The 15133-nt window shown below is 54.3% G+C and overlaps 6 protein-coding genes across 6 annotated transcripts; 3 read left to right on the top strand and 3 right to left on the bottom strand.

The window, feature by feature from the left end:
* Nucleotides 1-736: 736 nt before the first annotated feature.
* On the top strand, nt 737-2928 carry M409DRAFT_55420 (uncharacterized protein; the record flags this gene model as incomplete). The annotated part of the gene is made up of 4 exons (XM_033812998.1): nt 737-1649; nt 1701-2000; nt 2054-2462; nt 2511-2928. The coding sequence occupies 4 exons, from the start codon at nt 737-739 to the stop codon at nt 2926-2928; spliced, it is 2040 nt and encodes a 679-aa protein (XP_033666966.1).
* Nucleotides 2929-3559: 631 nt separating this feature from the next.
* On the top strand, nt 3560-3980 carry M409DRAFT_23804 (uncharacterized protein; the record flags this gene model as incomplete). The annotated part of the gene is made up of 2 exons (XM_033806949.1): nt 3560-3742; nt 3828-3980. 2 exons carry the CDS (start codon nt 3560-3562, stop codon nt 3978-3980), a joined length of 336 nt encoding a protein of 111 aa, XP_033666965.1.
* Nucleotides 3981-4885: 905 nt separating this feature from the next.
* On the bottom strand, nt 4886-5900 carry M409DRAFT_66959 (uncharacterized protein; the record flags this gene model as incomplete). Its single annotated transcript, XM_033817186.1, has 3 exons — nt 4886-4919; nt 4957-5679; nt 5782-5900. The coding sequence occupies 3 exons, from the start codon at nt 5898-5900 to the stop codon at nt 4886-4888; spliced, it is 876 nt and encodes a 291-aa protein (XP_033666964.1).
* A 1515-nt stretch (nt 5901-7415) lies between these two features.
* On the bottom strand, nt 7416-8419 carry M409DRAFT_66958 (uncharacterized protein; the record flags this gene model as incomplete). Its single annotated transcript, XM_033817185.1, has 4 exons — nt 7416-7575; nt 7628-7908; nt 7959-8227; nt 8278-8419. 4 exons carry the CDS (start codon nt 8417-8419, stop codon nt 7416-7418), a joined length of 852 nt encoding a protein of 283 aa, XP_033666963.1.
* Nucleotides 8420-9902: 1483 nt separating this feature from the next.
* M409DRAFT_23801 (uncharacterized protein) lies at nt 9903-11585 on the top strand (the record flags this gene model as incomplete). The annotated part of the gene is made up of 2 exons (XM_033806948.1): nt 9903-10080; nt 10135-11585. 2 exons carry the CDS (start codon nt 9903-9905, stop codon nt 11583-11585), a joined length of 1629 nt encoding a protein of 542 aa, XP_033666962.1.
* Nucleotides 11586-12220: 635 nt separating this feature from the next.
* On the bottom strand, nt 12221-13551 carry M409DRAFT_66957 (uncharacterized protein; the record flags this gene model as incomplete). The annotated part of the gene is made up of 2 exons (XM_033817184.1): nt 12221-12951; nt 13002-13551. The coding sequence occupies 2 exons, from the start codon at nt 13549-13551 to the stop codon at nt 12221-12223; spliced, it is 1281 nt and encodes a 426-aa protein (XP_033666961.1).
* Between the last annotated feature and the right edge of the window lie 1582 nt (nt 13552-15133).

The raw sequence follows: 15133 nt of genomic DNA, 5'->3' as shown, positions 1-15133 counted from the left end.
GCGCCCGCCGCCGCCGAGCGACTGACGGCAGCGAGGGGAGGCTGCTTTGCTTGTTCTTGGCTGGGCGGGCGGCAGAGTGCAGCAGAGAGCGTCGGGCACAGCACGTTTTTGCCGCAGGTGGTCCGAAGGTTGCACGCAATGTTGGCAGCGTCGCAGTGAGTGAATGGCTGATTACCAATGCCATGTTCGATGCACTGCTGCGCCTCCCCTTCACGCGGCAGCTTAGCCCAGCGTGCCACGGTGAATGAAATGAATAGTCGACTCTCTTCAAATCCTCCCCTATTACCAACACCCGCCAACGCAGTCATGTAAGGCAGCCATTCGTGCCTTATTCCTGCCACTCGCACCACCATCAATTGTTGCCGCGGTGTTGCTGCTCAGCGATTGTTGCTCGGAACGTGCAAGCCGAACTCGCTTCCGCCACCACGCACGCTAACGCCAACGACCGCCTTCCAGAAGCACTCGACGTCCTCCAACAATAATACCACCGCTGCGGCCACCACCCGTCCTCCTTCGCCTGGCGACGTGCCTGCTTGCCTATCTATCCCCCTGCTGCTCGCGAGCACTGCCAGCAGCGGCCACACCCCAAACTCCCGCCGGACCTTTCCCGCCCTCCCCACTCGCCCGGCCCCTTGGACACCTCTCCTCTCCTCGACCCTCTTCCTCCGCCCTGGCGGCCAGACGGTAGCGCTGGGCCATGACTGCCCTCACGGCCAAGCGCAACACCACCTCCAACATGCCTTCAGTCACCTCCGACCCCAACGCCGGCAAGCGTGTCTTCAGCGGCGCCAGCCTGAACAGCAACGGCAAGCTTAATAATACCGCCGGCCAGAAGATCAAGAACTTTTTCCGCATCAACAACAAGCATTCCGGCGAGCACGCTTCACAGGCAAACTCAGAGAAGGGCTCACTGCATGGTGACGCCCAGCATGACGGCACTCGCACGCCGCAGTCTACCCACAAGGAAAAGGACACCAAAAGTACATTCCGCAACAGCCGGTTCATACCACACATTGGACGAAGCAGGAGTACTACCGTTGCTTCTGAGGGCAATCCATTGGACGATGGCATGAGCCCGACCGCACACGTCAACCCATACTTCCAACATCAAGGTCCTCCGGCATTGCGGCATCATGACGACAGCAGCATACCCCCGTCTCCACCCGACAGCCCACACATGTCCAAGAAGATTGCGCCTGAGGGTACTGGTCAGGATGCTACCAATGGCAAGGAGGAGCTTGCTAGGAAGCTGAGAAGAGTTGCAAGTGCGCCCAATGCTCAGGGCTTGTTTAAAGGCAAGAGTGGTAGTGGAGACAGCAGGCCTACGACGGCAGAGCAGGATGTCACACCGCCGCCCAAGATCAACGGCATCGGCCAGCACAACAATGCGAGTGCATTGAGCATGGTGGAAACTGTGCCTCAGAATGGTGATCTTCTGCCAGTGCCAGGAATCAATGGAGCTGTGACTCCCGGCAAGCTACGAAACAGCATTGCTTTTAGGCGAACCTACAGCAGTAACAGCATCAAAGTACGAAACGTGGAAGTCGGCCCAAGCAGCTTTGACAAGATCAAGCTCATTGGGAAGGGTGACGTTGGTAAGGTGTATTTGGTGAGGGAGAAGAAGAGCGCGAGACTATACGCCATGAAAGGTATGTTGAGAGAATGAAGGAGGAAGTGTGAGGATGCTAACACTTGTGCAGTGCTATCGAAGAAAGAGATGATCAAGCGAAACAAGATCAAGCGTGCACTTGCTGAGCAGGAAATCCTCGCCACAAGCAACCACCCATTCATCGTCACGCTATACCACTCGTTTCAATCGGAAGATCATCTATATCTGTGCATGGAATACTGCAGTGGGGGAGAGTTCTTCCGCGCGTTGCAGACGAGGCCGAACAAATGCGTGGATGAAGATGCGGCGAGATTCTATGCTGCGGAGGTGACGGCAGCGCTGGAGTATCTGCATTTGATGGGCTTTATCTACCGAGATTTGAAGCCAGAGAGTGAGTGAACGGTAGTGGAAGATGGGATTTGTCAACGCTAACATCTCAACCAGACATCCTCCTGCATCAATCTGGCCACATCATGTTGTCAGACTTTGACTTGTCCAAGCAGTCGGATCCAGGAGGTGTCCCTGGCATGATCCTCGCCGGCGGCCGTAATGCAAGTGGAGGCATCACGAGCAATCCATCACCCAACAACATGCCGACCATTGATACAAAGAGCTGCATTGCCAACTTCCGGACAAACTCCTTCGTGGGAACAGAGGAGTACATCGCACCCGAAGTGATTAAGGGTTGTGGCCACACGAGCGCTGTTGATTGGTGGACGCTCGGCATCTTGATTTACGAGATGCTGTTTGGAACGACTCCTTTCAAGGGAAAGAATAGGAACGCGACATTCGCCAACATCTTGCGCGATGAGGTTCCGTTCCCAGAGGGATCAGGTGGACCGAACATTTCAAAGTGAGTTCATCACAACCTACCATCGCTAGACTCTACTAACTCTCATAGTCTCTGCAAATCACTCATTCGGAAACTCCTGATCAAGGATGAGCTGCGCCGACTTGGCTCTCGCGCCGGCGCTTCAGACGTCAAGGCGCACCCATTCTTCCGACAAACATCATGGGCGCTGCTCCGACATAGCAAGCCCCCGATCATTCCAAATCAGGGCCGAGGCATCGATACGGTGAACTTCCGCAACGTGAAGGAAAGCCACAGCGTCGATATGGGTAATCCAGGACCGGGAGGAGTCAACAAGGGCTTTGGAGTATCAGCGAGCAAGATGAAGGGAGTGCCTCTTGATTCAGGACTGGAAACTCCAGGGGGCGAGATCGCGGATCCGTTTGAGGAGTTCAACAGCGTCACCTTGCACCACGAGGGCGACGAACATGCGAATACTGCGGGCGAAAAGACGAACGGACACCGGTAGTTACAACGCTCGCCTTCACTACCCGCAGCTGCAGTTGTTCGAGAGCCGGTCGTTCAGAGATACCCGACAGCAAGCCCTGAATCCGGCACCAAGAAAAGGGACATCAGAGACGTGAGATGGAATTGATGGCGGTCGAGCTACCTACGGCTCGACCTTGAAATGCTCTACGGGGTACAACGACGACAAAAGAATTTGTAAATAGTGCACAGCGAACCCGGCGTTCATTTTGAGGGGAGTTTCGACGTGGGTTTTTCGATATCGGGATGAGGAGGGCCTAGACGGCAGGCTACCTTTTGGGTGCCTCTTCATGACTTGCGACGGGATGGATGCATTGTGTCTCTATCCCCCTGTCCTTTGCGATTACGGCATGACTGATCACGAAATGAGATTTTGAGCATTCTTCATTTACATTTAGCTCTCGTGAAGACCGTTGCTTTTTCATGTGCCACGCGCTGAACTATGACGTCGCTCGCCCGTGAAGGCTCACGCCAAGACCCGGGGTTTTGAGGGGCAGGCGCGACTTCACGCGTCGTTTGTGCGACCCTCTTCCAAGCCATTAAGAAACTCTTTCAGAACATACAAACACACAAAACATCACGCCAGTGAAACGAGACTCTCGCAGATACAAGCCATGGACGACGACGATATCCAATTCGACCCGGACTTACCCATTACCCAACCCGAAAACAACAACAACAACGCCCACGCCCACCATGCTCAAAATAACAATCGCCAAAACCCTGAAGACGCCCTTTCACCCCTCGAACAGGAAGTTCTCGATGAGTATGCGAGGCTGGTGGGGAATCTTGATGATGTATGTTGAACCTCTCCCACAAACCTACTTCACTCTACTTTCTTGAGGGGGGAGATTGCTAATGTGGTTTTATTTTGTGGTATAGCTAGCGGGTGTGTTAAACGACCTGGCGAGTCGTCCCTCGGCGGAGATTCTGGATGCGTTGAGGGGGTTGGAGCGGAAGACGAGTACGGTTTTTACGCTGTTGAAGGCGAGTGTTTATAGTATTGTGTTGCAGCAGGAGGTGGGGGGTGGGTGATGAGGGGGGGAGGGAGGAGGAGATGCGTGAGGGTGGAGATGCGTGAGGGAGGGGATGCGTGAGGGAGGGGATGCGTGAGGGAGGAGAATTGTGCGGGATGGGAGGTGAGAAGGTGGTGGGTTAGGCGGGAGGGGAGGTGAGTGCGATTTGGTGCTTCGTTGAGCCTGACTGGGTGTGGTAATGTGGCTGACTGAGTGTGAAGCACCTTTCCCTCGAGCACAGTTCGACAGGTTCAGAATTGAGACGCATGATGCGAGAAGAAAACGATGACGAATCGAAAGCCTCTAGCTCGCGGAGACTGTGATGCGAGGGCCTCAACGATACCAGCAGTGGAGATATGGATAACAGCATACTCTTTGGACGGCCACTTCGCTATCTTCCCTCCATTTGCATGCGGTATTTCTGCCAAGGATCGGGTTCTCCACGACGCCACGGAGAGGGCGATGATGTCCGCCCGTAGCCATAATCTAGTCGACCATCGCGATCTCTACGCGGGTCTGAAGAATGCGATGAGGACCTTGCACGCTCGCTGGACTGGATTGGCAAATGGTTCTCTGGCGTCCCCAGGCTCTGCGGATGACGAGACCTTCGCTCCTTCACTTCCAAGACTTTTTCCAAGGTCACGAAATTGCCATCGTCCTCGAAAGGCGGACTCCCAAGAGCCTTAACGGAGCTGAGTGTCTCGATGTAAAACAGCGTCCCGCCAATTCTCTTCCACTCCGTCTCCTTGGCGTCATCTCCGCAGATATACTGCCATATGATCCCGTTGGCCATTGGATTTCTCGTAACCCTTCTTGGATCAATCTCCAGCTTTTTGTATCTACCCATCCGGGTTTCTCTCAGGATGATCAAGCAACTTACATCCTGCGTGCGCCCTTCGCCCGTGTGCATGACGTTACCGCAGTTCAATTGGACCACGAAGACTTTCCTGGGCCCCAGCTTCGGATTGGTGACTTCGAGCGCCGTGGATTCAAACTCGAGTCCTTTGTTCGTGATTCGATATGGAGGTCGCCTCATGTTTCCGGCCAGATGGACACGCCCACACGTCTCGAAATACCTCGGATGCGGTGCCAAGATTGAATGGCACGGTATCATCTTGCTGTCCAATAGCGCCCGCTTTGTCCAGTCCTCCATATCTCGATTGGGCAACGTCCACGCAAATACCGACTCATCATCCGTTTGCCTGACAATCTCCTCCTGCAACCTCGCGAAAGCATTCATCCCCTCTCCATACAACAACGGCATCTGAATGTTGAACAACCCCAACAAGCAATACGCCAAATCCTCCACCCTCTTCGTCACCCGCCGACTAGCCCAGCTCATCTTCTTCGCCACGCACTGCTCCAACATCTCCTCACGATCCCAAAGACACTCCTCCTCCACCCCCGTCCTCCTACTCAACCCCTTGATAATCCACGCATCCTTCTTCCTCCCCAGAATCCTCCACTCCGCATCGCAAAACACAATATTCTCGGGAAACAACAACTCCTGCAAACACCACCCCCGCGTGAACCACTCACTCTCCCAGATCTTCGACTGAGGAGCCCCCTTCGGCACATCTGCCAAATACGCCACACACAACCTCGCATCCTGATACCACCGCGCTATGGAATTGATACTCTCGCTCAACTCACTCGAACTCCTCTTGTCGATACAGCACGTATCGACCCAGACCCATTCCACCGCATCTTTCTGATTCCTCTATTCAAGGCTCCGGGCGAATTCGCAGAGGTTCGAGATCTTCTCGAAGCCCTTCTTGACGCCCTCTCCTTGTTGATGGTTCTTTAGCTGGTCCGCATACTCTTCGAACGTCACCTCATCTTCGTCCCTCAGCCATCGATGCGAGAGCGTGATGTACCGCAGTATGGCATCGTCAGAGTATGACTTCAGTTCGAGTGTGCGGATGTTGATGAGGCGCATTTTGTCCCCCCGAGAAAACGTTTCTTCTCAAATGGTTGATTGAAATGTGCTTGCCTCTACGCCGCACGAAAGAAAATCCGAACGAGGAGGCCTTTTATCTCCCTCCCTCCTCTCAATCAAGTGCCCTTTAATCCCTCATCACTACACCATCCAAGCCTACTCCATCTAAACCCCAAGAGAGAGATAAGTACCCTACGGTTGAATTACATATCCCTCCTCAAAACAACGCCGTGCCTGTTCCACAGCAGCGAGCTGAAGTTCGCTTGCTGGCTTGCCTTCGAGGCCGCCTGCTGTCGTCAAACACCCTCGCGAACCATCCAAGACCGCCATGTCACCGTCCTGCTGGAAGTTATCTAAGCCCACCAGAGATGAAGATAAGTATCCTAACGGCTGAATTGCATGTGCTTCCTGGAAAAACATCGCCCGGTTCCACAGCAGGGAGCTGAAGTTCGCTTGCCCGGCTAGTTGGCAAGCACCCCCCACAAGCAACCTCACATGAATAGTTGAATGATCTGCATGTCACGACCCTGCTGTGCCGTCTCCATGTCCGGTAGCCGACTGACTGCCCTGCGAGCAGAGCTGACCTGTACATGCATGCTCTCTCTCTGTCTACCTCCTTCACCGGCCGATCGGTCGGTCGGGCCATGTATCCGCTCGTCGTGCAGCACTTGCCTGTACTGCGAATTTTATTATCCGGACCATAGCCAGCGAGCATGTGATGGTGCTGGATTGTTATGCACTCATGTAGAATTGGATTTCAGAGTCTGGTCTTGAGATCGTCATCATCTCTCGCGCTGGAGTTCCTGCTTGCCGTAGAGCCTTTTGACTAGTCCGGGCGGAATTCGAATTGTCAACTCCAGTCTGCGTAGAAATGAGATACTCAATCGCAATCGAGATGGAGAGGAACCACACATCCGAGAATATCGAAGACGGCGAGAGCAAAAACGAGAATGAGATTGACGGGGTGTCTTGTGGGGTGAAAGCTCAATCAAACGAGAGATTATCAAGTGGATACAAAACACCAGAATGACAGAATTCTCAGGAAAACAATCGATGTACTCAGGGGTATAGACAACAAACTCGCTAAAAGTTACACACAAAGAACCCGTCCTGGCACTCCACGCTCAATCTGTACAGGTTCCTCAAAACTCCAAACGCTAAACGCAATCAGACCTCAACAAAGGAAACTCAAAAGTCTTCGTCCTCATCGCGGTGAGTTGACTGAGGTGGCTGTGGATGAGGGGTTGAAGTCGGTGCTGGTCGAGCTCCTGTCGTACCGGCGGGGTGTCGGCTCTGGTACGATCGGGCAGAGAGGTACGTCGGAGCGGCTGTGATACCCGTCGGGGCGCGGTGGGTGACAGGAGCGAGGGCGTGAGCGGTGTTGATGGATGGGAGAGGGGGAGCAAGTGGAGCGGTCCGTGGTGCTGGAGGGGCGGTTGAGGAGGAAGACCCGGCGGTGCTGGTCGGACCGGCACCCTGAGTGGCGGTACGAGACTGGCCAGGCTGTGGAGCCTCCTAGGACATGATGCCCTTGCGGCCATCACCGTCCGCGTCCTTCATTGGGTTGATCCTGTCGAGCAGGGAGGGCTTAGCTGAGCCTGTTCTGGCAGGGGCAGCATCCGTCGCGGCAGTCTTAGCGGCTGTGGTTGGTGCTGCGGTGGTAGAAGCTGGTTGACTGTGAGGAGGTTAGCAGCAGAATTGGATGGAAGTGTGATTTATCGACTCACTCGGTGCTGTTCCCGTTGGGACCAGAAGCGCCCGTTTGACTGGAGGTTGGCCTGGAGTTGTTGCCTCCCAGCGCCTTACCGACCGAGCGAGGCTCTCCTTCGAAACCATCATAGCGCTCTTCTCGGCCTGTAAGGACACCGCCTTGTCTCTTGAAGTCGGCAAGAGAGACTGCTGGGAGTGCCGAGGTAGCGTGGTGCTGAGCTGCATTGTGGTGCACCTCATGGATGGGGACGGTCGTGTGGATGATGTGAGGTTCGATCACTTGTCTGTGGACAATTGGCTGGGAGGTGTCAGTGGATGTGGTAGAGACAGTCTGGCCTGACAACATACCTGAATCGTCTCGTGCACATGATGGTGAATGTGCTCGCCGGCGACGACTGGCAGAACGGCGTTGGTGTGCTTGCCTTCCACATGGACCAGTTCATCCTTGAACTTGGCTGCTTCCTCGCTCAGGCGTCTCTTGACTTCGTTCTCGTCGTCATGCTCGAAGCTGCGGTGCTCGACGGCGACGAGATTGAAGTGGTGCTGCTCGTCGAGGATCGACTCGTCGTTGATGGGCTGGACTGAGGTGTGAAAGTGATCCTGGTGGATCTCCTTGTCTGGATCGAGTCAGCAGACTGCACGAAGAAGATGGCGTTGTGGAACATACCAATGGCGGTGATGAGTTCCTCGTGCTCAGTCTTGGTGATGGTCTCATGGGTGACGGCTGGAGCCACTCTCTCATGGACAGTGGTGTCATGGTGGCCGCTCTTTGACAGGAACTCCTTAACTGCCTGCTTGGCCTGCTCCATGGGTGGCTTCTCGGCGGACATTGTGGTGTAGGTTGCTGCTCAAGTTGGTAGGTGAAGGTACTGATTCAACAATGAGATGTGCTCGGTAGTGATGGGATGGGCTGTCGGGAATGGAAGAGGTGATGTGGTATGTGTGCAGGTTGTTGACGAGAAGAAGCAAAACAGTCGCAAAGGAAGTGGATGGGTGTTTTGTAGGTACCTGCCCTTCCATGCTGCTGCTGCCAACGTCATGCCTACCTTGCGCGTACTCTGCGTCTGGACGGCAGTAGCAGTTGCGATTGCACCGCTCAATGGCAAGCACTAGCCACAAGAAGTCTCGTCTTCGAAAGAGCGATGATCCAAGATCCTTGGCCACACCGGCAGCAGTAAGCGGCATGGTCGAATGGAAGGCGCAGTCGCCAAAAAGCATCCGCGCAGTAAAGATACCACAGCCTCGTGTGAGTGGATGCGTGTTGGACGTCGAGACCATCCCACGTGTCCGCCTGCAGTTGCCGACGAGCCCTCGTCAACCAACAGCAGAAAAATCAAGCTTCAGATGTGAGATGATGTCGTGCAAGCCGCTGCATCGTGGGAGTCGCCGACTTCACCAATTCACCCTGCCGTTGCTCAGCCACTTGTTCAAGCCAGAGGCTTCCGACGCTGCAGTCTCTGGGCGCCGGATCCTGTTCGGCGCTTCTCTGACGATGCTTGGCAAGAAACATGGTGGGTGATGTTGCTGTCGCGTCTGGACCGATGCACGATGAGGTTCATTTTGAGTGGGGGCCGTGCGCAGCGGTCAGGGATCGTGATTCACGCCGGCATCTTTCGACCAGGATCCAGACGACTTCACTTGCACCTTGACACTCACTTTACGCTCTCAATTTTGATGGCAGATCGTATGGACATGGCACTCTTGTTGGTCTGACCGTTGATACAACCATGGCAGCCACATGTGAAGAAACGCGTCGTCGACAGGTGACGTTATCTTGAACGCGATCTTCCTGCTCTCACCACCAACGATTCTGCCGTGCCGTGTCTGCTTGCGATGATCGAGTGTGGCTGGTGCACTCGTGACCAGAGTGGGAGGTGCTCTGGATAGCAGCATCCTGTGGTCATCGGTGCATGCGGCAACAGCTTGCCGAGCATCCATCGGAGCCACCACGTCATCTTTCACTATTCCATCTTGGCTACAGTGTGATGTGGCATCGAAGTAGACTCCATGAGGCGAAAGGGATGCTCACGCCATTCGTCTCGATTGGCTGTCTTGTTCTGCCACGATTCCGGCATATCACCAGTGGAAAGAGTGGACGGGGAAGGGTGAGGTGAGTGAGCCTGCCCCGCTGGATGATCCTTCTGCGTTGCAATGACGCAGTGACGCTTGAACGCATTTTCCCCTTGCGACCATGGCCTGGAGTTAGTCCAACAACTGGGTAGTCGACGAGCTCCCTGACACGCGCACCGCCACTTCGTTCCAACTTCAGGCCCTTCCTCAGACGGCGTCTCGATGTCTGCTGCGACGCCCAGGCAGAGGTTGGGAAGACTGTTCAATCGACGAGATGTGAGCAATGCCACGAGCGAGCCTGCCACACTTGGACCACCTCCAGCTGGCGACAACCGAGAGAACAAACATGTCCGTCGCAAGAGTTCCCTGCGCTCGTTACGAGAGCTCGTGCAGAATACGAGTAAGGAGTATCCGTCAATCCATCTTGGAGCTCGAGCTGAATGATGTTCGACAGGCCGCTCGCTATCGAGGACCAGGAAACCGCTGAAAAGAGGACCTTCTTACGAAACGCCAGATATCGACGACCAGCAGGTTGTGGTGCCGAAATCCTCTGTCCATGCAGTAGACAGTCTTCCTCAAATAGTACCCCAGACAGATCTAGCAAGCGATCTGGCCCATCTGGTCTTGACCGACACAAAAGAGGCTCGTCCACGAATCGACAGCGTCGCAGACCAGCCGATCCTTCGGCGCAAAGTCAGAAAGCTGTCTCATGAAGACCGGCGAAGCTCTCCGAGAGGATCTGCTGGACATGTCGTTCATATCGACACCATGTTGGAGCCCTCGGACGATCCATATTCAGAATTTGTTGCTGACTGGAATATGGCTCACAACGACACGCCCCTGGTTGGTGCACTTGACGATCTTCCAGCTCCATTGAAGGTGATCAAGAGTCGATCCTCAGACTTATCGGAAAATTCCCATGGCTCACGTTGTATGCCTGGCCAACTGAATCACAAACCTCATATCCAAGACTTGCGGAGGTCGATCGACAAGCCCGAGAAGATACATCATGATCGAAGGCGGAGTTCAGGTACCAGACGCGGAACTATTCGAAGATCCAGTTTGGACAAGCCACTACCTGAACTACCACTACCTCTTGTTACACATAATCGAGACGATATGTACGACTCTGGCATCGATAGCGAGCTTGGAAGGGAACGTGAATATCTGGTCAAAGATTCAAAAGTACCCCTCGACCTCATAGGCGTTGTCGACCTCAGCAACACGGAAGACACGCATGTCGACACTAACTGGTCACCTGCTGTGACTCATGAGAATCGGACCGTCAACACCCACGAGATCATTCAGCACGCCATTACCAAAGAGATTCACAATCATCACATCTTCCATCGCATCCTGCCGATAATCGACGTCGAGGTACTACCGGCTCGACATTTCGTTCCAAATGAGGACGGTGGTCTGACGGAGATCGAAGCAGCAGACGCTCCAGGAGATACCACCGAAAGGCTCCAGCAACTCATCAGCGAAGCAGTCGCCAGCATGCTTCCCAAGACTGATGAACAAGCTGGCCCTAGGCAGTTCAGCGCTCGGGCTTTCGAAGATACCGACGACGACTACAAGGAGTACACCAGTCCCGAAGGCATCAAGCGAACAGAGCAATGGTGGGTGCACTCCCCATCAATCGAGACAGGAGCAGAAGAAGCCGGCCAGACCGCTCCGTTCCACATGGATTCCGAGGACCCGGTCGATGATGGTCTGAGGGACCCTTTCTCCGATGGTATAGCCTCATCCATGTCTGCAACGCAGCCACACGCAAGCCACTCGAGCTGGGGTTGTGTTTCGAGTCGGAACATCAGCCCAACGCCACTATCGATCCCGACTCAGCACACCATTGTGCCCATCAAGATGACGCATGGGGGTGCTGCCGCTCAGCAGGTGTATTAGAGATAGCTTGCTGAGGGTGTGGGGAATGCTCTTTCGTTCCGAATGGCTGAGAATTACACTGTTGGACATGCACAGCGTTGGAAAGTTCAACAAAGGGGGTAGTTGTAGTTGAGCATCTACATTGGACTAGCCATGGAGTGAACGAGGTTCCCAGGCGCCTCAAACCTATTTCCAACCGCATGTGAAGCCACGCCGTCCGGCCCGACCGAAGCCGCCCCTGAATCCTGAACGCCATGTTCTGCGTGGCAACGTTCAAATCATCAACGAATGAGTGGCTTGTCATATTTTCTCGATTCCGGACAGGCTTGTTCTGTATTCAACAAAATTATCTGGTAGAGCAGCTGTACAAAGATAACGTTTCATTCGTGAATACCTTTCGCTGCGCTTCGTTTATGAAGCAAGTCCTGGAGACCTTCTCTATCCCATTCATTCCTTTCCTTCCTTTCCTCTCTGTACAGTAGTAACGTGATGCGATGATGAGTCCTGTTAATCCCTCCTGCGCCTTGCTTGAGGATATCATTCATGACAAAAGATGCAAACAAACCCCTCCCCGCACTATCCCCGTTCGAGGGACATTAAGAATTAAATCCCCAACAAAACTCATCGTCCTCTCATCCAGTCTTTGTTGTTTCCTTCTAAAGATCCGCCTTCCCAAAATGTCCCCCCTTCCGCTTACAAGCAGTCACCTGCGCCGTGGGCGTCACCGTCGTCGTGCGCGTCCACGTAAGACTCATCGTCTTCGTTTTATACGACACGGTATATCCAATGCGGGTAATCGTCTTCGTCTTCGGCGGGATCGTGATGGTTTTGGTCAGGACGCCCTGCTTGATTGTCGAGGGCGGGTTCGTGATTAGCGCCGTGGAGGTGGTCAGCGTGACGTCCGTGATGGTGGAGGTAGATGCGTAGATCGTTGTTGTGCTATTCACGGCTGTTTGGGCTGTGATGGTGATGGTTGGGGCGTCCGGGGAGCGGACGGCGAGGTTGTTGTCGCGAGCGGCGAGTTCTTGTTCAGTGCGGGCTTTGGCGGCGCGGGCGGATTCGAAGCGTTTGCGGGCGTATTCGATTGGGACGGGCTTGTCGGCGCGTTTGGCGTTGATTTTGAGGCCTCGCGGGATTGGGATGATGGTTGGGATGACGTGGCATTCTGGATCCGGGAAGTGAGGGCGCGGAGGCACTGTGCAGGAGGCTGTAGTGGTTTGTGTGATTATGACTTGGGTTTTGGTCCAGCGGTTGAACGTGCGGGTGATCATTTTCTTGCTCGTGGTTGTTACGGGCTTGGGCGTGATTGTTTTGGTCTTGACGACACCAGGGACCGTGATTGTCTGTGTATTTGGAACTGTTGATGTAGTCTGGATGACAGATGTGGCTGGAAGATGTCAGTCAAAGGTCGTCCGTAGTCCAGGTGAATTGACTTACAAGTAGTAGTGGTAATTGGCGTTGAAGTTTGTGTGTATGTAACAGTCGGTGTGTATGTAGTCGTCTCTGGAATGCCGACGGAAATGAAAAAGTTGCGCTGCCATGCGAATGGATCGCCTTCGGCGCCGTTGTTACCAATGGCAAGGATGCTCCAGTTGCCAGTGGCCATTTGATTCTTCTCAATCGGGCAGGTCGAGAGTTGTGCAGTGTCTTCAGGCACGGTCGGCACGCTGCTGCATTCGTATTGATCGCCAGTCTCGTCGTTCACAAGCAGGATGTAAGACGTGTCATTCTGACATCCTTCGAATTGGGAGACTGCAGTAAAGCTGGCGTTGGATCGTGAATCGATGAAGTAGCTGCCGCCATCTTGGAAGTCGATGCCGAATGCATAGCAGACGCCGTCGTCTCGTTGGAAGATAGATTCTGGTGCATCGTCGTTTCTTGACACTTTCTCGGTGACTTCAGTCAAAGGTTCGGAGACATCCTGGGCGAAGACGGTAGAAGAAAGAGTAGCCGCAGCGGCGGCAATGATATACGAACGAACAAACATGTCTGCAGCTTTGAAAGAAGCGAGTGATGGCTGCAGAGACTAGTAGGAAAGAACCAGATGTGCTAGAATGATCAACAGCAAGATGATGGGTGAAGGGCAAATACCACGGTGCGGTATGCAAGGCTTTAAGGCATGGCTGTTCGGGCCCAGTCAACTCCACGTTGTGAGTACCACTTCCTATCTCGTGTATGGATCTCGGCACCAAGCGACCAGTACGATGCGGTACTTGGCACGGAATGGGCATTATTTGTCTTGGATAGGAGGACGGAATAGGTGGGAAGATGGGTCGGCAGCCAGTAAGCGAAGTGCATGAGGGGGCTTAGTTGCAGCAGAGGCCATGTTGAGGATCCAGGAAGCTGGGCGCTGTACAGAAGGAGGTGTAAGACACCAAACGTTGTGAAAGGGTGGACCTCGTTGCGGCCTCGTGGTCTTGGTCGCACAAGGAGACTGTGCCCATTGTTGTCTAGACCAGGGACGCTTTGGCGTGGTTTGGCGAACGGAAGAGCGAGGTGAAGTCGACAACTAATTTGGGAGCACGCCTCGTGCAACGGTCATATCAAACTCAGTCGTCATTTGAGTTGCGGCTTCTCCGCTGCTTGACGTGCATCAATCCCGGAAGAAGATGAGAGCCGTGATTGGTTAGAGGACATCTTGGATCTCACTGCATCAGCCCTTTCGCTAGCGATATTGATTTGAGGAGCCGCCTCCGTCTTGACGCTTTTCTCCTGCAATATAATCCCCCTCGTGTCCATGTGGAGGAGCAGGGAACATGATTCTGCATGTCGGTACCGAGCAACATCAGCTCATCCTGCTCGTAAGACTCGACAAGGCGGTGGATCTGTGCGGATGCGTTGGCAACGTTTGTGGTGAGACCTTCGAGAAGGAAGTCGATGTGACGAGGAAGAACTGTGCCTCGCCGGTGCCCGAGACAAGTCTGAGCACATAACGACTCTCAGACAGTGGAGATTGTTCAGCATCTGCTCAAGGCAGGATGTGGAACAAGTTTCTCGGCTCGATCCTGCGTGAAAGTCTGTTCGGCGCTGCGGTTCAACGTTGTTGATGCTCGCCGTTCGGCCACGCGACCAGAAGGCATTCGAGAAGCGGAGACGAACAGCGCCCGAGCGAAGACCACGTCACTGACAGCGCCCCGAACCCGAGCTGTAGCGATGCCGTCAGCAGTATGGAACTGGAGGTGACGTAGCCGGATGGAAGATGCGAAGTGGAGAAGGGGCATTGTCTCTCCGCCAAGGTGAGGTAGAACATCCTTCTCGACTGCACATCAAGCCATGGTGGAAATTCTCCGAGGCGGCCACGGTGGTCGCAGGGCTACACAGCTGCAGAGCCATGGAAGAGCTGCAGCGAAACTATCGATTCGGTCGGGTCTGTCTGCTGCAAGTCGTCTCTCTACAACGAGTCGTCAACATCTTCCCGAGCGGCGCTTCTGCACGTCAAGGGCCGGGGCTAAATTTGGTGGCCACGTGAGGGCGGCAGCCGGCCTGAACTCTGCTTCAGCCCGCCGAAAACAACACCACTCTCCTCGCCATCACTTACGACATCGACACCCGACAAGACGGCCAATTCG

The sequence above is a fragment of the Zasmidium cellare genome (assembly GCF_010093935.1).
Source record: "Zasmidium cellare ATCC 36951 unplaced genomic scaffold M409scaffold_20, whole genome shotgun sequence".
Taxonomy (NCBI): Eukaryota; Fungi; Ascomycota; class Dothideomycetes; order Mycosphaerellales; family Mycosphaerellaceae; genus Zasmidium; species Zasmidium cellare.
This window is presented reverse-complemented; position numbering and strand designations above follow the sequence as displayed.